Genomic DNA, 24,234 nt, shown 5'->3' with positions numbered 1-24,234 from the left:
TAATCTTTTATTCTGCTTTATTTGGGGGGGTGGGAAGGGGCGAAGGGGGAAGGGCTGGGGGCGGGGTCTCCTCCCCGTGGCAGAGAGCGGTGGTCTGGTAGGAGTCCTCTTAGCTACTCGGCACAGTCCGCTGGCTGACTCAGTCTCTCAGTCTCTCTCGGAGCCCCTCCGCTTGTCATGGGCCTCCGGGCCCCGGTGCTGTCAGTGTTGGGGGGCAGGGGAGGGAGCTGCACCAGGCAAGGTCACCCCATCAATGTCCTGGGAGTCGTGGGGGACTCCTGAGGATGCGAATCTGGTAAGTACTGGTACGTCGGGACCCTCTGTGGAGCAGCACCATCCAGGTGAGAGCCGGAGGTCAGGGTCAGACAGTCAGTGTTGAGGGAGCTGGACCAGACTGCGGGGGGGGCACTGGTGGGCGGGCGCTGCTTTGCAGGGAGGCGGGGGTGGGGAAGGCACCACGGCACACCCCACGAGACGTCGGGGGCGGGGGGCGGGGCCCAGGGTAGCAGGAGCACCGCTGTGGAGGTAGAAGAAGCCAGTGGAGCACCCGAGGTCAGTGTCCCATGGTGGCCCAAGGCGGCCCCTCGCCACTCCAGGGGGTGGTGGGTCCCTGGCACTTGCTTGCTTGGCTGCCTTTGCTGTGCTGAGTTTTCACCTGGCCTTGGGTCATGGGGTCATTTCCTGCTCATCACTGCCCTCTTCTCATTGATCTCATGCCCAGTTGCAGACCTGGCACCTGTTGAAATAAGATGGAATTGTGTAGCCCTGAGCTGGCTCTGGGTCTCTGGTGGTGGAATAGTCCGGTTGTTGGTCCGTTGGTACGGAAACTGTTGCTGGTTGATGAGTTGGTTGCGTGCCCTTCTCAGGTGGTTCCCTTTGGGTCATGAGGGGCAGGAAGGGGGTGCAGGGGTCTGAGCGAAGCAGGCTGAGGCACGGGGAGGTGCTGGAGGGAGGTTCTGTGGGGTGGCGGGGTGGCGGGGAGGAGGTGCGCTCAGTCGAGGTCAGCATCCTCGTCGGAGTCGCTGGGCAGTTCCTCCAGCGTGGCTCCTTCGCTGGGTGGGCTTGCCTCGACCAGGGTGGGCAGAGCCTGGGTGGAGACAGCGGCCAGGAAGTCGGTCAGGGCTCTGGCCATCAGCTCCCGGTGGGTCACGATGGAGAGCCCTTGGATGCTGCGGATGTCGGTCAGGCGGGCCAGGGCCTCGGCCTGGGTGGGAGGGTGCTGGAGGGGCCTGCGGGCCCACGCGCCGCCCTGCGCGTCCTGCGCGTCCTGCGAGGTGTCTTGCAGGCCGTCATGCAGGCCACACTGACGGAAACGTTGCAGGTCGTCTTGCAGGGCGTCTCGCAAGACGACACACTCATCACCCTCAACATGCGGCGCCAGGCGTGGGCTCGGGTGGGTCTGGGTGCCCTCGAGGGCAGGGCCCCCGATGCCGAAGAACTGGCACAGCATCTGCCAGAACCTGGGCGTGATCCGCAAGCCCTGCAGGGTGTGGAGCTGCCAGGGCCTGGGGCCCAGGAACAGCTCGGCCAGCTCCTCGGGCGGGAGGGCATTGGCGCCTACGAGAGGCGGCATCTGGGTGAACAGCTGGGTGATAGCGCCGGCGATGCCGCTGCTGGTGAGGAGGGACGTGTCCAGGAAGAGGCGTAGAGAGCGCCGTGGGGGCGGCCGGGCTGGATCCATGGCAGGCGCGGGCAGCAGGGCCAGGCGCCTCCTGAACCGTAGCATCACGAGGAGCGCGGCCATGGCCAGGAGGTTCTTCCAGAACAGGAGGCTTCGGTAGAAGTGCAGCATGACCGCCCTGATCTGGGCCATGCTGAAGTGGGCTAGGAAGCTGTTGAATATCTGGTCCACGGGTATCAGCGGCAGCAGCCCCTGCTGCAGGTTCTGCCCGTTGGGCTCTTCCGGGTGAAGGGCATCTTCACTCTCCTCTTCGTCCTCTGATTCTGGGGACTGACCCCCAGGGGGGCCCCGCATGGTGACAAGCATCGTTGGGCTGGTGGTGGTGGCGGCCCGGGGCTGCTGGGCCCTCTTGCGGAGTCTCTGCCGGCGGGGCAGGGGCTGGGCGTCCTCCGATCTCGGCATCTCCTTGACGTCGAAGTTAAAGTGGGCGAAGAAGAAGACCCAGTGGCCGGGGAGAAGTACGGTGAGCCTGTCATTGTTCAGAGAGGCTAGATCCTCCTTGTTGAGAAGGATCATGATGGGCTCCTCGGTGTTCTCCAGGTAGCGGCACCACACCATGAAGGCAGCCCGGATGGGAAGGATCTTCATCTCCGCCGGCGAGGCCTCCACCTCCATCGGGGAGATGTTGCGGGAGTAGAAAGCGCAGCATGCTTTCTTGCCAGTGCGCTTGTCCATTTGGATCAGGCTGGCGTACAGGGACGTCTTGGTGACGCCCGTCTGCAAGTAGAACTGGTTCTGGGGCTTGGGGTGGTGGAGGAGGGGCGCCTTGCGGAACGCCCGCTTCAGGCCCACGAAGGCCTCCTGCTCCTCGTCCCCCCAGCAGAAAGGCCGGTCGGCCCGGAGCTGCCGCACCAGGGGTTCTGTGATGTCGGCGAACCGCTCCACGAAGTGCCGGTAGGGGAAGGCGAATTCCATGAGGTTTCGCAGGGACGTCCTCGAGCCCGGGGTGGGGTACCCTGTGATCGTGCTGACGATGCTCTTGTTGAGTCTCACCCCCTTGGGGGTCACGACGAAGCCCAGGAACTCGGCAGTGTGCCGGTGGAACTGGCTTCTCTGCAGGGAGCAGTAGATGTGGTGATAGCGGAAGCGGACCAGAACTTGCCGCACGTGGTGGTAATGCTCCTCCTGGCTCATGGAGTAGACCAGGACGTCCTGCCCATAGGAGATGACAAAGAGGCCGATCATGTCCTTCAGGATGAAGTGGATCACACCCTGGGGGATGATAGGGTCTGCGCAGATCAGGAAGGGCTGGTAGCTCGCCATCTCTTGGAGCTCCAAACCGAATGCCACTTTCCATACATCTTCTGTCTGGTGTATGTTCATGCTTTCCTCCACGATGGTCCCACGCAGCTCCAGCTTGGTGAACCATGTAGCTCCATGTAACTGGTCGAACAGTTCTGGAATCATCTGTATGTAGTCATGCCTGCTGGTCAGCATGTCCTGTAGGTCCCAGAATTCCTCCTGCTTGGCTTTTTCTTGCACCCCGGCATCCACAGGTTCCCACGGCACGGTGGCGGCGCAGTCGTAAAAGGTCTCCTCGCTTTGATCACTGTCTCCAGCCTGCTGAAGCTCAGAGGGCTCTGATTCAGAAAGATCATCGGATCCGTCTGAGCTTGGCTGGTCGGAAGTCTCCTCATCTGCTTCCTTCGGGTTAAACACGTCGGCCAGGTCGGAGTACTGGTGTGGCAATCCGGGCAGAAGGCTTATGGCATGGTGTTCCAGAGCAATGCATGGTGGGGGCGGGCGGAAGCAGTTCTTCAGGCAGTAGGGAGAGTGGAAGGTGCAGCGGCCTTTGACCCAGTCGATGTCGGGGGCGTGGAGCTGGAGCCACTTGATGCCTAGGATCACGGAGAAGCTGGATGAAGCAACGATGTCAAATTCCAGGGACTCCTGGTGGTTCTGGTGCAGACACACCAGGGGTTCAGTGTAGAGCCAGACGGGTTCGTTGCCGATCAGCGAGCCATCCGCGGACTGGACCGACTCTGCGTAGGGCTTCTGGTAGAGCTCCACGTAGTGCTCTTGGGCGAACCCCTCATCCATGTAGTTGCTGGTCGCTCCCGAGTCGACCAGGGCCTGGACAGCCACGCTGTGGTAGGGGTTCACCCTCACGAGGAGCAGCAGGAAGAGGTGGTTGCGTTTGATGCCAGGGTGGCACTCGTTGGGCAGCCAGGTGCTCACGGCCCACCTCTCGGGAACAGGTGAGTCGAGCCAGGTCAGGTGCCGTGGGTGGGCCTCCGGGGGCAGCCTGAGCATTGCCCTTCTCTCAGCCAGCTTGTCCTCTATCTGCAGGACCAGCGCAATCAGGTTTTCCAGCGAATTCGGCTGCGGGATGCGGAACAGATACTGCCTGATGTCTTCCTTGAGCCCCTGGCACAGGTGGGCCTGGAGGACTTCGTCTGGCCAGCCCAAGGTGGGTACCAGGCTCTGGAACTCGTTGATGTATTCGATGGCGGCGCGGTCCCCCTGCCTGAGGTTGAAAATGGCATCTTCTGCTACCCGCAGGGCCTGGCGGTACTCAAACGTGTCGTTCATGGCTTCCAGGAAGGCCGGGAAGTCGTCAATCACGGAGCTTTCTCTCTCCACCAGGTCACTGGCCCATTCCATAGCCATGCCCGAGAGGTGACTGATGACGTACCCCACTCGCAGGCGGTCATTGCAGAACACTCTTGGGTAGCTCTGTAAGATCAGCTGGCAGAGCACGATGAACTCATGGTATTCTCTGCGATCGCCTGAGAATTGCTTCGGGGTCGGCAGTTGGCCTTTGTTGATCGCGTTCATCAGGATCTCTTCCGCCACTCGCTGCTGCTCTCTGAGGTCTTGCATCCGGAAATACAGAGAGATGATGGACCTCACCATGCCCATGACCTCCACCGTTGAGCTGTCTGGCTCTTCGGCACTCTCGTCTTCTTCCGATTCAGCCAGGTCAGTGTAGTAGTCTTGGTCTTCCTGGGACTCCCATGGGTTGTCCTCTTCTTCTTCTTCCATTCCACCAGGTGCCCCACCGAATGGACCCCCCTCTTCCAGATGAGAACCCTCGCATGACTCCTCCAAGTCTTGGAGTAGGTCATTGGGTGGATCCTTTATTTCCCTATGTGGGCCACTGGATGGCTCCTCCATGTCTTGGCGGAGGTCAATGGACTGCTCTCCCGTTTCCTGGGCCAGGCCCCCGGCCAGCCCCGCCGCCTCCGCTCTGCCGCCTGGCGGCGTCTCCACGGTGGTTTCGGATGAGCCCTCGGAGGACTCCATTTGTTTTGATGATGGATTCTTACGCTCCATCATCGTCTCAAATGAGTCTTCAGAGGGTTCTATCATTTCGTCGGATGGAAAGGAGTGTTCTCTGAAGACTGGTAAGGTCGTGACGCGTCTGGTCAGTGACTGGGACGTCAGAGATCAGAACCTGGCAGCAGGGAGAGGTGAGAGTGGGGGGAAGAAATGCAGCGGTTTAGGGTCTCATGAGGTCAGGGTCTCTAGGACAAGCCAGATGCCCACCTAGTCTGAAGCTGGGGGGAAACCTCCCTGGGTCTAACTTAGGGCATCCTGTGGAGAGAAAAGATCCTCAACCCCCCTGACCTTTGCACCTGATCTCCGAGGCTTCTTCTGCCCGTCTGGCCTGCCTGCTTCCCCCATGGCTGTGAGAAATTCACAGTTCATAAATTCGGTGGCGTGCTGTGCCCAGAGTGGCCCCGTGGCAGGCAGGCACCTGGCAGGAGGCACTGGCCACTTCATTGCAAGCCTGGCACACAGGCCTGGTCCACTTCCCTGTCCTTCTTTGGTCACCAGAAGGTCACAGAGGTCACATCTCAGCGCCATCCAAAGCCACCCCTGGCAGGCTGGGCCCCCTTGGGGCTGAGGTGGGAATCTCCAGGAGAGGTGCCTACTGGTTAGCAAGTTCAGGGCACGAGCAGAAAATGGGCTCTTGGCTGCGATCCCTTCAGCTGGGTCAGCTGCCCCAAATAGCTCTTATTTCTTCTCCTAGATTCAAAGGAGACGCTGGGGACAGGTGGGAGCCGTGATCTGGATTCTGGCTTTTCTATTCCCGCCCCACCTCCCCCCAGAAATGTTTAGAAAGTACCTACTGTCTGCCAGAGACGTGTCATTTGTGACTTAATTCTGACTCGGAATTTTTGCTGATTTTTTTTCTCTTTCGCTGACTTCCAGGGCTGAGTTCTCTCCCCAGCTCTGAGCTGTCAGGGGAGACCTACCAATCATGTCCCCACCTCTCTTAAAATCTGTACTCTCCCAAGACTAGCCCTCCTTGTCTGCGGGGGTTCAGGAACTTCAAACATCTGGCTTCAGTTCCACTTGTGCAAAAATCTTTACAGACCCTCCAATCTCTCTGCCTTAGTGGATGCACTTCCCTGTCCTGGGCTGGTTTCCCCCCAGCACTGGGGTGTAGCTAGTAGAGCTGGGATATTCAGTAAGGCGTGGGGGTGTGGGGAGGGCATGAGATAACCTTGACATCTGAGTGACGGAAGCATTGATTTTGGAAAATCTTTAGTGGGTCAAGGCTGAATTGACAGAGATGTTTTGATTGGGATTGTTAACGTGCTTTTCTGCTGCAGCAGGGCAAATTGAGTTCTGGCTATCCAATTAATTAGCTCTACAGTTATCGTTCTTGAGCCATTTAACACTTTTTGTTGCTTCTCAGTTTTCTTTTTAGCCTCGGGGCCAATCTATTAAAAAAAAAATGCATTCCCTAGCAAAAAACTCCTCATTGGCTAAAATCCAGCCTTTCCAACATGATATGTTGCTTTTCAAAATTAAATGCATTCTTGTTAGCATGACAGTTAAATTTGATTCTGCAGTCCCTCTGATTAAAGCCTTCTCTGTTTATTCGCAGTATATGATATTAAATGCAAACCTGTTAGCATAAAAATTCCTGATACATAAACTCATCGGAATCATTTTCTGGATAAAATTTAAGGTCTTAGAATAATAGAAAATTCTGATCATGCTTTTATTTCAAAGTAGAGATGACATTTTTTTTAGGTAAAATTGTCATCACCATCCTCATATCCATTATAATAAGATTATGTATATAGCACGTCACATAGATTAACTCATTTCCTCTTCATAAAAGTCCTGTAAACTATATATTATTATTGTAAAATTCCAAGTCTCTAATTAAAATACAAAAGTTGACAAATTAATTCATCTGCCAACTCATGTATTAGAAATAAAAACCTCACTCAGCATGTCTCTTACAGCTCTTAAAATCTTTTATTGGTTAAAATTTAAAAATTTAAATTGGCTAAGATTTAGACATAAAATCTCATTATGTATCTTAATCTCATTATGTGTCTTACAACCATTAAAATGCTTTATTGTCTAAAATTTAAAATAAAAAATTTAAATTGCTTAAGATTTGAATTTAAAAATTAAAAATTTAAATTGGTTAAAATTTAAAATAGAAAATCTCAGTATGTCTTTTACAACCCTTGAAGCCCTTTATTGGCTAAAATTAAAAAATTTAAATTGGCTAAAATTTACAATATAAGATCTCATTATGTATCTTACAAACCTTGAAATGCTTTATTTGCTAAAATTTAAAATTTAAGAATTTAAATTAGTTGAAATATGAATTTGAAAACTAAAAAATTTTGAATTGGCTAAAATTGAAAATATAAAGTCTCAGTTGTCTCCTAAGTATTTTATTGGCTAAATTTAATATTTAAAAATTTAAACTGGCTAAAATTTGAATTTAAAAATCAAAATATTAAATTGGCTTTATATTTTAAAATTAAAAATGTTAAATTGGCTAAAATTTATAATACAGAATCTCAGTATGTCTCTAAAAATTATTAAAACACTGTACTGGCTAATATTTAAAATTTAAAAATTTAAATGGGCTAGATTAAAAATTTTGAATGTAAAATCCCTAAATGTCACCTACAACCCTTAAAACCATTTATTGGCTAAAATTTTAAATTGATTAAAGTTATAATATAAAATCTCAGTATGTCTTTTAAAACTCTTAAGGTGCTTTGTTGACTAAAATAAATTGTTTAAGTTTGAATTTTAAAATAAAAAGATGTTAAATTGGTTGCAATTTAAAATACGGAAGCTCAGTGTGTCTCTTAAAACCATTAATTAGCTAAAAACTGAGCACCTTAGCACAATGATTTAAAAACTAGATTATCCTCTTCTTAATATAAAGTCTACTCTTAATATATTTATAAATTTGAGGCACCTGATTACATCCTTCAACTTTCCCAATTTCAACCTAAAATCTGATACCCTTGGCATGTTGTTAAAATCTGATATTGCTATATTCCGGATATTAGCTGATATTACTAATATTCCTTAACATAGGATTTAAACTTTACCAAGATGCATAAAAGTTATCCATAACTTCTCTATTTAAAGCTTACAAAAGTTTCTTTTCATTGCCTATAACATGAAGTTCCAATCACTTAGGATAAAATAAAAAATTTTATTATGAATTTATCTGCAAACTGATGGATATAAAACCCCAAATCTCACTAGGTCACTTCTTAAACTTTGTATTATTGGCTTAATTCCAAACCAGTAATTAGACATGATATTAAAGTCTGACCATTTCATTAAAGGCCACACTTGCAAGAAACATGAATTTGGTCTTGTAACTTCTGCTAAAAGTTTTATAATATCTCTAGTCACTAAAGTCCTTAGCATATAGGACCTAAACTCCTTAGCATAAAAGACATATTTTACTGTACAATTTCTATGCAGCCTTTGTTTATGAAACACAGACATTTTGCCATATCACTCTCTGAGAATCTCTTAATGGCCAACATCCAAATCCTTAGCCCGACACAAAAACCTGATCCTGTTCCTCAGAATAGAGCCCAAACTTCTTAGCATGCTATGTAAGTTCAACCCTATAGCCCCTGTATCTCCTGCCCCGCCTTTATTTTACTTGCCATAAATGCTCAATTCGCCTGCATAAAGCACAGACTGGGTGCACTTTTGCCAAGGGGTGCCTCCCCTGAACTGTCAATGCACCCTCATTATCTGCTTCATCAAATCCAGACACCTTAGCCTAAAATATGTTTTACCAGCTAATTCCCCTGGAGACTAAACTAGTCAGTCATTCTTTAAAATCCTTTATTGGCTAAAATCCAGACGCCTCTACACGAGGTTCAGAAATGAGATTGTATCCCTCCTTCGAATGAGATGCTCCAATGCCTTCAATTCATTCATTTCACACATAAAATCACATCTTCTTGGCATGTTATAAAAATCTGAACATATTATCTTTGTCATAAAAATCTGCTCTTGTGGCTCTCTTGAAATGTGTACATTTGATCATGTAACTCTCCAATTTTAAACTCTTCAAGGTTTTTTTCATAGCCTATAACATAAAATCCCAACTACTCATAAAATGCAACATTTTATCATATAATTTATCATTGGATCAGTCTGTTAGAAAACCCCACACATCTTACCCTGTCATTCCTTGAAACCCTTTATTGGCGTAAATCCATCCTTATTAGCATGATATAAAAATTCGATCTTGTCATTCCTTAAAATAAAATTCACCCTTTCTAGCACAGTCAGTAAACTCTGATCTTGTCACCTCACCTTAAGAATCTTACAGTGTCTCTTGATTGTGGAATTGGGGAATAAAAATTCAAAATCTTAGCATAAAAACTCTTTATCAAATACAATGAAACTCAGCACATCCCTCTTCGAACTTTCTATTGGCTGAAATAAAATTCCTAGGCACTTGCAAAAAGCTCATTGTATCAGAGCCTCAAAGTAAATTCCACATTTCTTTGCGTATTCCCAGTGTTGGTCATGGAACCTCTCTGATCAAAGTCTTTCAACTTTGCTGTCAACATCAATCAAATTTCCTTGGTATGCTCTGAAAGTCAGACTTTAACATCCCCTCAACTAATAAAGGATGTTTTAGCGTGATACTTAAATGTGTGGCTTTTACTTTTATGTCAACAACTTCCCAATGTTTCCTCATTGTCCATTCATATAATCCAAAGCCTTAAAATATGTTTCATGTTTTTCTACTTACTTACCTCCCACAAGCAAAAAATCTCCCCATTGTATTTCTTCAAACCCATGGGCAAGAATCCAAACTCCTTAGCGTAATTATAAAAGTTTGATTGTGTCACTTCTCAGTAATAAAGTCCAGATTACTTCCCTCCAAACTCCGTATCTATTCATGAAATCGCCCCCAGCCCCCGCTTAAAATCTTTTTAACCATCACTAACAAAATGCCTCCACATCTTAGCGTGGCACCTCCATTTAGTCATGATATCTTCAGTTTAAAATCCTTAACATTTCATGTCCATAACATAAAATCCAGTTGCCTGAGCATGAAATGAAAATTGGACCAAGTGTTTGTTATATTGAAAAATCTTTACATGGCTCTTTATTACTTAGAGTAGAAAGCCTAAATTTGCATGAAATCAAAATTTTTTACTGTCTAGCTTCAGTTCCTTATTCCTTTCACACTTCCCTCCTGAAAGACTGGGGTTCGTTACTTCTTGTACCCCCAAACGCATCTTGATTTTATTGTCACAGATTCCTTGTTTTTTTTTGAACTTGTCTCCATACCTATGATTCGTTAATTCATATAGAATGTCCTGACTCTTTCTTTTGGGCCAGGCATTATGCTAGACCCCGACTCAAGCATGAAGAAATGGAGGCAGCCTTGCCTTGCAAAACATCACCAGTAAGAGATGAGGACCACACGCCCTCGTGTTCAGTACTGTGCCGGAGGTGAGCCTGGGGTCTCGGGGCAGCGCCAGGGGTCTCCCTGAATCCCTGGTGAGAGCTCTCTTGAGTCTCCACTGGGCTCAGCTGTCTGTCCCTTTGCCAGGACTTTGGGCATCGTCGGGGCCCGGGTCCTGCCACATACTGCTTTAGAAACCAGTGCGGGCTTCCTGCTGACCCCTGTCCTCCATGGGCCTGCCTGCCACAGCTCCACACAGCCCAAGAGGCTGCCCCTGCCTCTTCTCTGGGCTCTAAAGAAGTATTATTCCCAGTCCTATAAACGCAGCTGGGATCATGTTGAAGTCTCAAGGCTCACGAAAATTTCTTTGAGCAATATCTACTGACTTGGAAATTCTTAATCTTACCAAAAAAAAAAAAAACAACCCTCCAAAATCCAGGCTGTGTAGCTGGTCTGGGGTCTTTGCGTTGGACTCTCTTTCCCCTCCCAACACTCAGAGACAGACAGTCCAGCCTCACCACCTTCAGTGCCCGGAGCCTTCGCGGTCAGGTCAGCTCCTTGCTCGCCTCTGAGCAAGTGGCCCTTTGGGTCAGGGCTGCCAACGTGTGTCTATGAAGGGTTGGGTGTGGAGGAGAGGCGGGGGGCCAATCCCTCAACGAATACCTTCCCCGCCCCCCGCTCACTGTCAGCTCACTTGTGCAGTGAAGGAAATCTGATTTTAAAAATAGAGCTTGGAAGAGGAGATGAAAGGATGTTTAGGGGCAGGGTTTGAGCCTGGGGCAGGGGGCGGGCGTGGAGGAGTTAGGGGAGAGGTGAGGACACCTTGCCGGCCTCCCAGGTGCTGGCTGCCACACCTGGAGCCCCCCAGCTCTCTGGGCACCTGCCGTCAGGCGAAGACCCCGGCCTGCCCTGCGTGGCCTCCAGGGGGTGCTCAGAACCACGTGGACTCAACCACGATGGAGACAACCGGGGGTCGTGGGGCCTCGGTGGTCTCAGTGTCTTCACATGCCCCTTCCGCTGCCCCAGTCCTGCTGGCGGCATGGACGGAGGGGAGCATCCAGGTGTGAGTGGGCACTCAGGGGCGCTGGAAGGGCCGCAGGCTGTTGTTATTTTGTTAGGTTAATGCCAAGGTCAGGGTGTGCAGACTGAGGCTGGGGGGCCTTCTTGGTTCCCCTGGTATGGACCAGTGGCGTGCTCCCTCTCTGATTCAGCTGGCTGGTCGGGAGGAGAGGAGGAGGAAGGTGCTGGGAGTTCTGAGGGGGATTCCTGGAGGGTCCCTTGAAGAGCTGGGCTGGGGCCCTGGGGCCCTGGGACCTTCAGGGACTGCTAGCCAAGCAGAGTTCAAGGCAGGGGTCCCCCACTCCTGAGCACTCAACCCCCTGGCGCGTGTCAAAGACCCCCTTGGTCCTGCCAGATGGGAGACCCCTCTCACTGACCCCAAACAGCGAGTCTCCATCCTCCTTTTCCTCCCCCTGGGGCCTGGACAGAGGGGCTAGGCTGTCAGGCCCCATTGGGCCTTGGATATCACTGGGGACACCGGTGTCTAGAAAGGGGACATGTGACTCAAGAAGACAGCGAGTACTGTCCCCTGGGCTCCTCCTTCACTTCCAGCCCAGGCGGGGCAGGGGTCCTCCTGGAGAGGGTCTGCACAGCCCCTCGCTACCTCTCCCCCGGCCATCCAGGGGACGGGCAGTGCCCCTGACCCAGCCGTGTTCCCTCCGCTGAGTGCCTGCCCGCCCTTCCACTTGACGGGCGGCTCCAGGGGGCAGCTGGCTCACTCTGCCCAGAATAACCAGGGGACAGGGAGAGTGCCGCCTGCGGGCGGGGCTGGGAGAGGGGTCAGGCGGCCAGTGGCCTCCTTCTTTGGGCTGCCCCGATCGGCGGGGCCAACCAGCTGCTCCCCGGGACTGCTCTTGCCTTTCAAGGCAAGTGGGCAGGGGAGGGCGCCCGAACCAGCTGCTAGCCCCGGGCCCTCGCTGACTTTCAGCGTGCCCTTCTCCTGACCCTCAGTTTCCCCAGAGCTGCAGGGAGGCTTGGGAAGGGGTCTTCTCACGTGGCTCCTATAGTTCAGGGGTCCTGAGAGGGGTCAGAGGGATGACCCTGGGGAGCAGGGGTGCAGGGAGGGGTTGTCTGAGTATTTGTGTGTGCGTGCCAAGTTGCTTCAGTTGTATGTAGCTCTTTGTGACCCTATGGACCGTAGCCCACCAGGCTCCTCTGTCCATGGGGATTCTCCAGGCAAGAATACTGGAGTGGGTTGCCATGCCCTCCTCCAGGGGATCTTCCCAACCCAAGGATTGAACCCATATCTCTTATGTCTCTTGCATCGGCAGGCAGGTTCTTTACCACTAGCGCCACCTGGAAAGCCCCTTGTCAGTGTAGGTGGAGCTCAGTTCCACCAGTCGCTCTTAGAAATGGGGTGTTCTTAGGAACACAGGCTGGGGGGCTTATTCTAGTGCTGGTCCAGGTTTAAGAGTCAGGCTGAGAGGGGCTTCAGTGGGGTTTTTGAGCCTCTGATGGGTTCCCTCTGTTCCTGGGGTGCTGTGGCTGCAGGCCCAGGAGCATGGGGGTTCTTGGAGCAGGAGGATAGGGCCTTGGTGCCAGGCAACTTGGCCCAGACTGGCCTCAGTCTCTCCATTTACTTAATGGAGGGAGCCCCGCTTTCCCAGGGAAGTCGGGTGCCGCAAGCCCTTCGTGTACTATGAAATGCTCCAAATGAGTCTGGGCTTGTTATTACCATTAGGACTCTTGTGATTATCACTTTTATCACACCCACTATAATTGTAATGGTCAGATGGATTCAGGCAGCATTTTTACGCATGGCATCAACTTTAATTTTCCCATTAACCCCACGAGATGACAACGCCCTGCCTTGTAAGTGAGGGAGCCAGAGTCCAGAGGGTCATGCGCCCTGCCCGGGAGCCGTAATTAGTGGTGGTGAGGGCCCCTGGGATCAGGTCCATTGAACAGCCCCAGCACTGAGCAGGTCGTGTCTGGAGCTAGTGAGCGATGGGGTGTCTAGATGCAGAAGGCACGTGTCCTCCAGACCGGGGTAATTAGCATTCATTTATTAAAATGGATATTTGAGGCCTGACCCTGGGCACCAGGCCTCTAACACTAACTTTGTTCCTTTCAGGGTGGGGCGTGTTCCCTGCTTCACGGCTTTAACTGGGATTCAGAGAGCCCGGTTTAGGAAAGAAGAGGCAGAGGCAGTGATCAAAGCCAAGCTTAGGCTTTCTTCTCTGCACTGGTGGACGGGGGTGGGGGGTGGCAGGAGCTGACTCCCCATGGGCAGTGGGGAGTGGCCATTCAGAGCCCCTGAGGACCGGAGGAGCCACTTCCATTTTATGGTTCGACGGGAGGCAAGACTGAAAGAATGAGGACCTCAGGGTCTGCACTCAGTCTCCCGGAAGACCTCCTGTGGTCATTTCCAATCAATTTGGCTACTTTGGGTGTGGGCAGAGGCACAGGACAGCTGGCCCAGAGCCTGCTAATTATAGCCACTCAAGTGTTTGCACAGAGTCATTGAGTCCTCCATGTCACGGCTTTTTTCTTGCAGACAGATGAATCCTTTAACCTTTGTTTCTGAGCCCCAGCCCAGCCCCACTCCTCCACCCACCAGCACCACCCCCTTGGGGGCGGGAGGTCAGCATGGGACCCCCTCACCCTGAGTCTTACCTTTGACACAGGCGATCAGTGGCTCTGCTTCTGTCCCGTCAGCTGGAGCTCCGCTTCTTTCTAGAAGGTTATTGGATAAATAGGTTTCTTAAGTATGAAAGGCCAGATTGGGGTGTCACACGTACTCTGCACAGTAGGGACCTCAGTCCACTCAGGGCTGTGTCCTGCCGTTCTCAGGGGTCCACGTCACGTCACATGATACAGTCCCCCCAGCGTTGCGTCTGGGTCCCTCCATCATCTAAGTCCTTACTTTGTGCCAGGCGCTGTTTTCATTCTCTTAATCCTTGTAACACCCTTTGAAGGTGTGACTTTTTTCTTATCCCCATTTTGCAGAAGAGGAGCCTGAGGCCCAGGACAAACCTCAGACCCCATGGGCCGTCCTCACTTCTCTCTCTGGGTCTGACACAGGCTGCGAGTCTCGTTGGCCTTGTCCACGAGTCAGGCCAGTTGAGGTTCACACCGGAGGCCCTGTGGCCCTGCCCTTGCTCTGTGAGCCCCAAGCTCTGAAGCCCCTTGAGCAAGTCCCTCGACTGGACCCTGCAGTGTTTAGTCCTGTCCCTGACAGCAGTCTGCACTAGCTACTCTTTCCACCCTCCCTCCCCCTAGGCACACAGTAGGGCTGTCAGCATTAGGAGGGGAGGCCTGGGGGTGGGGGAATCGGAGAGGTGGGCTGTCCCTCAGCCTGGGAACCTGGGGGGTATTTTCTCTTCTCCCTTCCCAGGAGACTGGCATGTCGGATGGCGGCTTTCTCCAGGAAGGGAGTAGATGCCTGGCCCAGGATCGAAGCAAAAGGTCTGAAAAATGATTGCTTTTTATCCCCTGATTGGTACATGTGAACAATATGTAAACCCGTAGAGTCCTCAGGATGGATCTAACCTGAGGTCTTTGTCCTGCAGCTGTGGCTCACTGCCCCCGGCGGGCAGTGAGTCAGTGGGCTCCCAAGGCCAAGGAGAGGCCCAGCCCTGGTCCCCCAGGATGGCAGCCCCACCCAGGGGAGTGTGAGGCCCTTCTAGGCTGACCTCAAAGACACCCCTCTCCCCAGGTACGTACGCCCTGCTCTGCCATACAGACAGCCTCTTTGGAGGGGTAAGGCCCTCAAAGGCTGGGGGTGGTGGTTGGGGTTACACAACCTTAAGATGGTAGTCTAATTTAAAAATCCAAAACAATGCTGTTCCTCTTGACTGTCCCTTACATTACGCGCCCCGCCCCCCCCAGGGTGGTGTCAAAATCTTTCACTATGATTACGAGGAGGGGTGAGGGGGCCTGTTTGATGGGGGTCTGCTCTGGGGGCAGAGAGGGTAGGCTCCTCTGGGTGGAGGCTGGTGGCCTTGGTCAAGGGATTATAATTCCCTTCACTGGCTCCTGTAGGATGGGGACAGCCATCTTCAAGTATCACCTTGATGCTTTTAATGGAGGAAACTAGAGAGTGCCTGGTGCACAGTAGGTGATCAACAGATGCAAAAAATGGTTGTCATTCCAGTGTATCTGTCCCCTAACTGTCCCTTTCAAAGCCCTTCTCACTTTTGTAGAATCCAGAGGGACACCTTGAGGGATAAACAGGTCAGCCTTGGGTCCAGAGGCCCTTTCCTTGAGTCAACCCTGTAACTTTTATTGGCCCAGTGGGACTTAACGCAGCCTTCTGGAGGAAAGAGCTGGTGGAATTACCCTGGCCCGGAGGCAGACGCAGGTAACCTGGAAACTGTATTTTACTTTTATTTATCATAAGCATCTTTTGTATCTGCAAAAACTATGACACACATCTCAAAGTATTCGCCAGGATCAAACTCCATCCAAGATAAAGTGCCACGTAATAAATAGCAGGGGCTTGTGCGCAGAAAAGGTGATGAAGAGCTGGTCGTGTTGGTGGAGGGTTGGCTAACCTGGGCTCACATTTCTTTTGTGCATAGTCATGGTTGAAAATAAGTGTCTGCCTGGCAGAGGGGCGAGAATTCTAGAAGGTCCTGCCTGGTCAGCTTAGGGAGGGGAAGACCTTAAGCAGCTAACTGATCAGCTCATCTGTGTGGATGGAGGCCAAGACAAAATCTAACTTTAGATTGATTTGGGTTTCAGGTTGGCCTGGTTTTGTGTTCTTGGGATCTCTGGGCCTCGATGTCTTTATCTGCATTAAGATAAAGGGTCTTCTTAGCTGCGCAGTTAGCTCCATGCCTGTGACAGCTGGAGGGGGCCTGGGGGGCTGGGTCTGAAGCTTAGTATGCAGGCAGAGGTTGGAGTGTCTGGGGGAGGGAGGAGGTTCTGATGAGAAGTCAGGGTGTGGCATGCCACCCTGGACACGTGGGGAGCAGCAGGCAAGGACCTGCACCCCATTTTCAGGGAGTGTGTTAGCCACATGCCCTGTAGGTTAGAATTGGGGAAGGGCAACATAAGAGCTGTGGGTTCTGCCTGGGAATCAGCGGCAGAGGACACAGCGAGCCCCCGGGTCTCTGCCAGCAAGCCGCAGGGTTGCTGGAGCGTGTGGGCTGCTCCCTTGGGGCTCCCGTGTCCCGTGTCCCCTTTGCCCGGGACTGTCTCGTCTCACATTCTCTTGAGTCCTGATTTCCACTTTGCTAAGCTTCAAAAACACGGGCCAGGGCATTAGCTCTTGGGCCTGTTAAAGCTCTTGGGGAGGAAAGGGACGTCTGCGGGTCTGAAGGGATTTGGGGCCCATGGGAGGTTCAGTTCCAGCCGGTGGGCACACACCTGCTGGCCTCATATCACCTGCTAACCACTCAGAGACCTGGGGCACTCCTGCTTTAGAACAGAAGATTTCAAAAAAGAGTGATCTGGGGGGCAGGATAAATCCTTCGTGTCTGCAGAACTGATGTGTGTGTGGGGGAATCTACCCACTCCCCATCCATCAGCCAAAATGTGCTTCCTTTTGTATTTGTAAAAGAAAAAAAAGAAGCTAAAAGCTAACAAAACCCCCACAAACAAGTCAAAACAAAAAAACCCACACACAAAATGTTTATTCTAATTATGCAAGAAATGCATTGATAATTAATATACCTATTACTGAAAATCAAACACTGTGCATAAAAGCTAAAACCATCATCAACTCCTCTCTCCTCCCCAACTTCCCACCTCCCCACCAACCACCACCATTTTAAGTGCTGTTATCTGAGTCAGGTGTCTGGTTTCAGATTTTTTTTCTGTGCATTTGCATATATGTCTAAATAGACCCCCTCCAATATATGATTCTGTTTATTTTCTATGTAAGCTATATCTCAATGTACATTTCTTTTTGCACAGCTTGTTTCTCTTCACTCAAGAGCCTGCTTGGAGATCATAAAAAAACACCATTCCTTATTACAACACCTTAGTAGCCTGTAATCTGTACACATACTCGAGTTGGGTTGACCATCTCGTTGCTGTCACGAAAGCCCCGGGGTTCTTACCCCATGGTGGGGGGTGGTGGTGGTGCTGGCTTGTGGAAGCAGGTGTTAAGTAATTGCTAAGGTCTGGATTTGAGGAGTGGGCTCACGAGTGTTTATGTCGTTATTACAAATGAATATATGAATACATATAGTAGAAAAAGAAAAGCGGGACATGCCTGGATCTATGATGAAAAAAGTGTGTATGAACAAAGGATCATGATTAATCCAGTTCTGCACAAAATACTAAGGTCCATCAGAGACAATAGGTCTCGGCTGTTTCATTCTTTTTAAGAGCTGTTTAATATTCCGGGGTGTGTTTGCACCATTTTTATTAGAGTCTCCTCTATTGTTGAAACCCCAGCTGTAAGTCTGCCGGGGGAGGCGAGTGTGTGCATATAGACGATTTGGTCAAAGTCCTAGTCGTCGGGCGGGTCACTGGTTCATGTTGTGCTTGTTATATTATTTAAGAAAATAAATAAGAAAGATAGATAAAATAAAAGTGGTCCTGGCATAGATAAATGAGGAGAGCGTGTCATGAACCGAGGTTTTAATTAATAGGATTCTGCTGAACTGATGCCAGCTCAGAAAGATCTAAGCTGTCCCGTTTTTGTTTTTTAGTGTGTGTTATTGCTAACGACCCTGCAATGAGCATTCTTGTAGCTGAATATGTAAACACATCCCCAACTGTGCTTTTACCCCAGCTTCTTAGAGGTGGGATAGCTAGATTAAATGGTTTGCAGTGAAGTTTATTTTTCACTGAGTGATCTTTTTAAAATGCCATTTTGACCTTGTCACTGTCTTGCTTTAAATCCTCCATCTGACTTCCCGGAGCTTCTGGGATGTGGTCCAAGAACCTGAGCCTGGCATGTTAAGACCCTTCAGGGTCTGGCTGGAGGCTCCCCAGCCCTGTGCCCCCTCCCCATGTGTGCGTATGAACACACACACACACGTATGCGTGCACATACGTGTGCTAACCGCACTACAGCCCCCACCAGCTGCCTTGTTCTCTGTGTGTGCCCTGCCTTTTACCCTTTGGGGCTCCAGCCAGCTTCGCCTTGGCCCTTAAGACCAGGCTTGAAATATTTCCTGGGTGAACCCAAATTTAGAGGCACATCTTCCCCCCAACCCCAACAGCTCATTTAAAATTTCAGCAAAGTGTGGTCTGTGGAATTCAGACATGTCTGACTTGTTTGCCTTGTCCAGAAGAACGGTTTGCATTTTTCTAGAATTTGTGAAACTGGCCACATGTTAATTACCCTTTTTCCCTTGTCCCTTTTCAGTGACCTCGGCTCCCGTGTTGCCTAGATCTGACCTCCCCTAGTTGAAAACCGCCTCGTGTTCCCCTGGGCTGAGGGGCAGCTTCAGAGGACTGGCTGAGTGCTCTGCGGCACTGGGTGAGTCCTCAGAATGCTGTCTTACTGCAGACACATACCCCGGGGGGTGGGCTGGCTTCCCCCAAACTGCTCCGTCCCACCCTCCTGAGTGCACATGCCAGACTCCCCGAGGCCCTTGGAACCCTGAGTCCTGGGGTGCAGGGGTCGGGTGCTTTACATCTGAGGGTTGGAGTGGCAGTGATGTGTTTTGGGGGGATAATTATACCCTGGAAACGGTTCCTTGTGCCTTTTGTGACCTGCTCCTTGCCAAAGAGAAACGGGCTCTGGAACATGAGACGGAGGAATGACAGCTGGGTTGAGGGTGACAGCTGGTGTGATGGGGACGTGCTGGGGAGAGGACCCGGCTAAGAGTGGTGCTTGGGGTATGTCACGTTCTAGAAAGAGTACCGGCTTCCAGGTGTAGAGGAGCTGTGATGCCATGCCTGCTTCGCCTTGGGGTGGGGGCAGAGGCCTTCGCCTGCTTGTCGGGAGGAGCAGAAGCACCAGGGTGTTCCGGGCTTTGGTCCCCTCTCTTTCCCTGGGGTGGGGGTGGGAGGGAACCCCCCATCAGGGCAGCCATCTTGAGCACACACGTGGCTCCGGGGCCACACACAGAGCTGTGTGTCTTTGGCAAATCCCCAAGGATTTTTGGGCCTCAGTTTCCTGATGTCACAGGAGGAATGCTGATCCACCCCCAGAGTGCCGAGGGGTCGAGCGGGACAGTCACACAACTAAATTACCCTCTGCAGTAGCCGCCACGCTGTTTGCAGCAGAAACCAGCAGCCTTTCCATCTCATCCTGTCCCAAGTGCTTAACCTCCTTCCAGAGGCACAGGCGGCTCCTTTTCAGGGCAGGGAGACCCACAGGGGCCAACGGAGCCGAGAGGGCAAGTGCCGGGCGGGGAGCAGCCCGTTCCCCTCGCCCCGGCGCGGACACCCCCAGGGGAGATTCGGGGCCTTTTCTCAAGCCCTGTTGGGGGCGGAAAGGGGCTGCCCCCACCGGTCTTGATTGGGTTCTCCTAAAATGTTTGGCCACCATTTATTCTTTTTTATATAAATACATATAAAACATCGGACTGCTCTTCAGGCAGATTTTTTAGACTTGTATTTTATAGACTTTGGCAAGAGCGGTTCACAGGGAGCAGTGGTTACAGTCTCCAGAGGTTAATAATTCTTGGAAAAACTTCTGGCTAAACCTGACTTCTCCTAAATTTCACAGAAACGGCTCCCTGGGCCGGGCCCAGCCTAAATGAGGTTTCTGTGCCTCGGTGCAGCCTCACCTAGTTGGAAGCATGGCTGGCCTTTGACACAAAAGTGAACTTCCTCGGCCACCGAGCACAAAGACCCCTCTCTCCTAAATTTTCGGTGTATTCACTCCAGAGCCTGGGCTTGTGCCGACCCACGTCTTGTGCAGCTTCTCTGCGCTGTTAGGGGAGCCGTCTGTGCCTCTAGCGTGCGGTCCCTTGCATCCCCAACACCCTGTGTCCAGGCGAGGGTGCCGGGCTGTGTCTGTGTGTGGGGCAAGACGAACTGTTAGTGAGAGGCCCCCTCCCCTCCGCTGCCAAGCTGACCCGCCGGGGCCCAGAGGTGGGCTGCCCTGCGGCCCCTGCCCCATTAGAGATTTGGGGAGGTGACTTTTCTCATCGATACCAAAGCTATTCAAAGAATTCTTTGGGGCTCTCCCCGATCAGAAGCCTTTCTTTGCAAAATTTTCTAAGTGCGTGATTTCTTCTGCCGCACCCCGCCTGCCCCCCCCCCCCCCGCATCTCCATGCAATGCCGCAGAGGCGGTGACGCACTTGTAAATACTTAACCAAACATTTTTGCAGCGACAGTTTCAGAGCCATCTTTTAATTGATTAAAACAACAGCAACGACAGCAAATAACCGCAAAGCACCCCCACACACACACACCCTTCCCCTGAGGCTCTGAGAAAGCAAACAGTTCCTCCCAGGGCTGCTCCCAGCGCCTGAGCAGTGTGGTGGGGCAGTCTGTCTGTCTGTCTGCGGAGCCAGCCCACACTCCACCTGCAACACGCTGCTGCCCCCCCACGGCGGGTCCGAGCAGCTGTCGGGACCCCAAGGCCGACAGATAGAGCCCGCCCGGCAGATTGGGCTGTCAGGAGGGGGACAGTGAGGCAGTAGTGACAAGGGGCTTGTCCTGGGGTCGCTGGGTGCCTTGGCTCTCCCCGAATCTTTTCTGCCTGCCCATGAGAGGTGCATCCCTACCCACAAGAGAGACTGAGGGCAGCCTGGTCATTTCAGACAAGGACCCCGGGCTGGCCCCTCAGCCAGCCTGACACATACACACACAGACACACACACACACTCACACACACTCAGTGCCTGCACCGGGAACAAAGACAAGAAAACTCCTTTAGAAACTGCAGAACAGAGCCTCGTCTAGCGGGGTCCCCTGATAAAGGCCCCGTCCACCCAGAGTTCCTGGGAACCGAGTCCCCATGAATGGGCCTAAAGGGCCAGCGCCCGACACACAGCCCGGACCACACTCATCAACATGCAGGCCCCTCGCCCCCATTGCCAGGCGAGGGGGCTTTCACTGGTCCTCAGCGCATCCAAGTCACGGTCCAGCAGCCGGCCGAATCCGGGGCTGCGGCCCAGTCTCCAGAAAAGGGTTCTGCTTTTCCCATGACCAGGCCAGCCCCTCAACTCAACAGACAACACCGCCACCCACTCTTCCCGCACCGCCTCTGTCCCCCCAACCCCAGAAAGGCTTCCCCGACCCTCTCCTCCAGCCTGTTGCCTCAGAGAGGACCCAGGCCAGCGTCTCTGGGCCTGGGAGCCGGGGCGAGACCTTGACCACTCCAGGTGGCCCAGCCCATGAGATGGGGATTTGGCTGCAGGACAGCCCCTCACCCTCCCCCCTTGCCCGCGCCGGCCCGCACTCACCCCCATTCTCCGCTCCTCTCCCTCACTGCCTCACCGAGACAGAAGCGCTCCACCGGCCATCTCGGTGCCTCTGCCATTGAGCTCAGGGCTAGGGACCTGGGAACGCGTCAGCATCCTTGCTGTGACCCCAGCCCGCCTCCGCCGCGGCCAGCCCCGCTCGGGACTTCGCGCTGCAGGAGCTTCTCGAAGGCCTAGACGTGCGCGGGCTGCCAGCCTGGGCAGGGAGCCGTGCGGCAGCCTCCCGGCCAAGTACCGGCCTGCCTCTCTCTGCTCGGATGCCTCCCGTAACAGGGAGCTCCCTCTCTCCCCGAGCAGCCCGCTCGGGGCTCGCACACCGAGCTGCTTCGCGGAGCCCTCCCCGCTTTCTGCATCTGCCTCCGCGGCTCCGACGCAGCCCCCTCGCCCCCTCTGCCCTCGGCTCTTTGCGGGCGGCAAGCTCCTTCCCGGGGCTCTCCAGAGCGAGCCCCCCGTCCACGGTGGGATCAGGCGAGGGGTTCCCCAGCCCCGTCCGATCTCGGCCGTCGACACCTGTCCCGGGGCGCGTCTGCCCCGGCCCGCCCGCCCGCATCCGGGACGGAGCCCTTTGCCCTGCTGTTCTGCAGAGAGCCCAGGGGAGGGCGCGGGTCTCCCCTCCCGGGTCCAGCTGCTCGGGAGCTATCTGTTAAGCTGCTTCCGAGCCCTCTCGGTTTTTTATGGCCCCTCTGCTAGTTGCTAGGGAGAACGCTCTCTATGCAACCCCCCTGCCTTTTCCGCAGGAGCCGCCGGCAGCCGGGCCGGCCCTGGTCAGCCCACAGCGGCGGCGGCAGCGGCGGCAGGCGCCCGCGGCGGGGCTGGGGGCTCCCTGGCTGCGCTTCCCGGCTCTCTAACTGGGAGACCACGCGATTCCTCTTACTTTTCAGAGCTTCGGGTTTTCCTCTGTGAAACGGAGATGAGAGGGGGCTTCCGCACCGGCTCAGGGAGAGGCTAAATGAGATAAGTGCAGCCCAGCACTCACTAGACAGCTCATCAGGGCTGCTAGGGTAGACCATGGGACTCAGGGAGCGACGCACGCACGCATGTAACAAGTGTCGCAGCAAAGAATACCGCCGGGCCTTCGGAGGCCCTGCTCCGAATACAGACAGGGACTTCATGGGGCAGAGACCCCTCTGTGGGCTCCACCAGCACAAATTAACTCAGCCAGAGGAGGCCTGTGGGCCTGTGAGCTCACAGTAGATGCTTAGAGTAGGCCACAAAAAAGATGGGCAAGCCCACATCTGCCTTTAATATGGCAAGCATTGGCACTGTTTACAAACAGCATGAGGGGACCCCCGGGGTAAGGCGAAAGGAACATTTTTCTTGGCTGCTCCCTAGAAGGACTAGCTTAGACAAAGGGTGGGGGTGTCTGGGAAGAGAAGCCCAGTGGAGTCCAAGCATCCCACAAACTGTGGGGTGCAGCCATCCTTCCGGGCACTCAATTCTCCAAACCACTGCAGGGCACCTACCTTCCCGGGCCCAGATTTGGCTGGAAGGCTGGACACAGAGCAGTGCCAATCGGCTGGCTTCTTGTCCTCCAAGCTCAGTCTAGTGGGGGAAAGAGAAGGGAGTCAGTCAGTGTAAATCAAGTGATGCAACTGACATCATGGAGCCCTGTCTTCTAGGAGACAAGCCCCGAGCTGGGACGTCTGTCTAGAACTCAGTCCCAGCAGGAACTCTCTTGAGCACCAGCCTCAAAAATCCCCATTGGCCTGATGGAGAAACTGAGGCAGGAAAAGATGAAGTCCCATACTCACCGACTCTCAGGCTGGTGTGAGGGCCAACTAGGCTGGAACCCCAGTCTGTCCGAGACTCCCCACCACACCCTGCTGCTGGAGAGAGCTCAGCGAGGCTGTGCTGAGTGCTGGGGGTTGTGGATGGGCAGGGGACGGAGTGAGTAGTTATAAGCACCTCCCAGCAGTGGGTGCTTGAGATCCCAGCTCCTCTGTGGCCCAATCCGTTTGAAGGGCAGATTCCAAATTAGGTGGTAGCACCTATTGGCAGAGGCTTATAAAAGTGGCATTATTAACCTGACGTAGAGGGGGCCCTGCCCACGTCCAGGCAGATTGCAGATCAAGGGGGCTGGGTCTTGTTTGCGTGGATGGGGAGTTAGAGGGAGGGGCGGGAGAGCATCCGGGGGGCCCACTAGGGGCAGCTTCCTGGGCAGGACTAGATGTGGCCGTGGATGAAAGCTTGATGGCTGAGGGCCGAGAGAGGGAGTCCCCTCCCCCAGGCAAATGCCCAGCCTAGAGCCCACTCTCAAGGGCAGGGACCCCAGCCCCTTTCTCTGACACAGACGAGGTCGGGGGGCCCACCCTGCCCTTCAGTTTCCCCATCATCTCTGTTGGAGAGCCCCTGTTCTCGTGCTGTCCCTCCAGCTCTCTCCCTGGCCACAGTGCACATCCACAGACACCTGTCTGCTCCTCCGAGCAGTATTCAGAACAGGAGACTTCCATGTCCGGGAGGGAGGGAGCCACGGGGAGCGCTGTGGACAGGAGGAAGGAGAGGGGAACTGCGCCCCCCACTCAGAGAGGCGGCTCTGCA

General features: G+C 53.1%; 1 protein-coding gene, 1 long non-coding RNA gene and 1 other non-coding gene across 9 annotated transcripts in view; 2 read left to right on the top strand and 1 right to left on the bottom strand.

Annotated features, from left to right (window-relative positions):
* RTL1 (retrotransposon Gag like 1) lies at nucleotides 1-23,543 on the bottom strand. Of its 2 annotated transcripts, XM_040256913.1 has the most exons (4): nucleotides 23,448-23,543; nucleotides 23,160-23,238; nucleotides 14,028-14,087; nucleotides 1-5,078 (listed from the first exon to the last, which is right to left on the bottom strand). In XM_040256913.1, the coding sequence occupies exon 4, from the start codon at nucleotides 4,991-4,993 to the stop codon at nucleotides 992-994; it is 4,002 nt and encodes a 1,333-aa protein (XP_040112847.1). In that variant the 5' UTR covers nucleotides 4,994-5,078; nucleotides 14,028-14,087; nucleotides 23,160-23,238; nucleotides 23,448-23,543; the 3' UTR covers nucleotides 1-991. The 2 variants fall into 2 exon arrangements, with proteins under 2 accessions (XP_040112847.1, XP_040112848.1); XM_040256914.1 differs by lacking the exons at nucleotides 14,028-14,087; nucleotides 23,160-23,238; nucleotides 23,448-23,543 and adding an exon at nucleotides 10,778-10,864.
* Nucleotides 3,994-24,234, top strand: part of LOC120875186 — a 63,472-nt gene continuing 43,231 nt past the window's right edge. For 3 of the 6 annotated variants that reach the window (XR_005723849.1, XR_005723847.1, XR_005723845.1), the window contains exons 1-6: nucleotides 3,994-4,091; nucleotides 4,268-4,603; nucleotides 10,286-10,399; nucleotides 14,749-15,069; nucleotides 15,557-15,714; nucleotides 18,679-18,792. This is a non-coding gene — a long non-coding RNA (uncharacterized LOC120875186). The remainder of the gene's footprint in view (nucleotides 4,092-4,267; nucleotides 4,604-10,285; nucleotides 10,400-14,748; nucleotides 15,070-15,556; nucleotides 15,715-18,678; nucleotides 18,793-24,234) is intronic. The other 3 variants (XR_005723846.1, XR_005723850.1, XR_005723848.1) reach the window with 3 other exon arrangements.
* LOC120875759 lies at nucleotides 17,576-17,653 on the top strand. Its single transcript, XR_005724061.1, has one exon. It is a non-coding gene; the product is annotated as a small nucleolar RNA SNORD112 (small nucleolar RNA).

This window comes from Oryx dammah, unplaced genomic scaffold (assembly GCF_014754425.2).
Source record: "Oryx dammah isolate SB20612 unplaced genomic scaffold, SCBI_Odam_1.1 HiC_scaffold_16, whole genome shotgun sequence".
Taxonomy (NCBI): domain Eukaryota; kingdom Metazoa; phylum Chordata; class Mammalia; order Artiodactyla; family Bovidae; genus Oryx; species Oryx dammah.
This window is presented reverse-complemented; position numbering and strand designations above follow the sequence as displayed.

What these genes read in the sequence shown, in the direction of transcription:
- RTL1 (XM_040256913.1), bottom strand. Translation starts at nt 4,993, where the DNA reads ATGATAGAACCCTCTGAAGACTCATTTGAGACGATGATGGAGCGTAAG.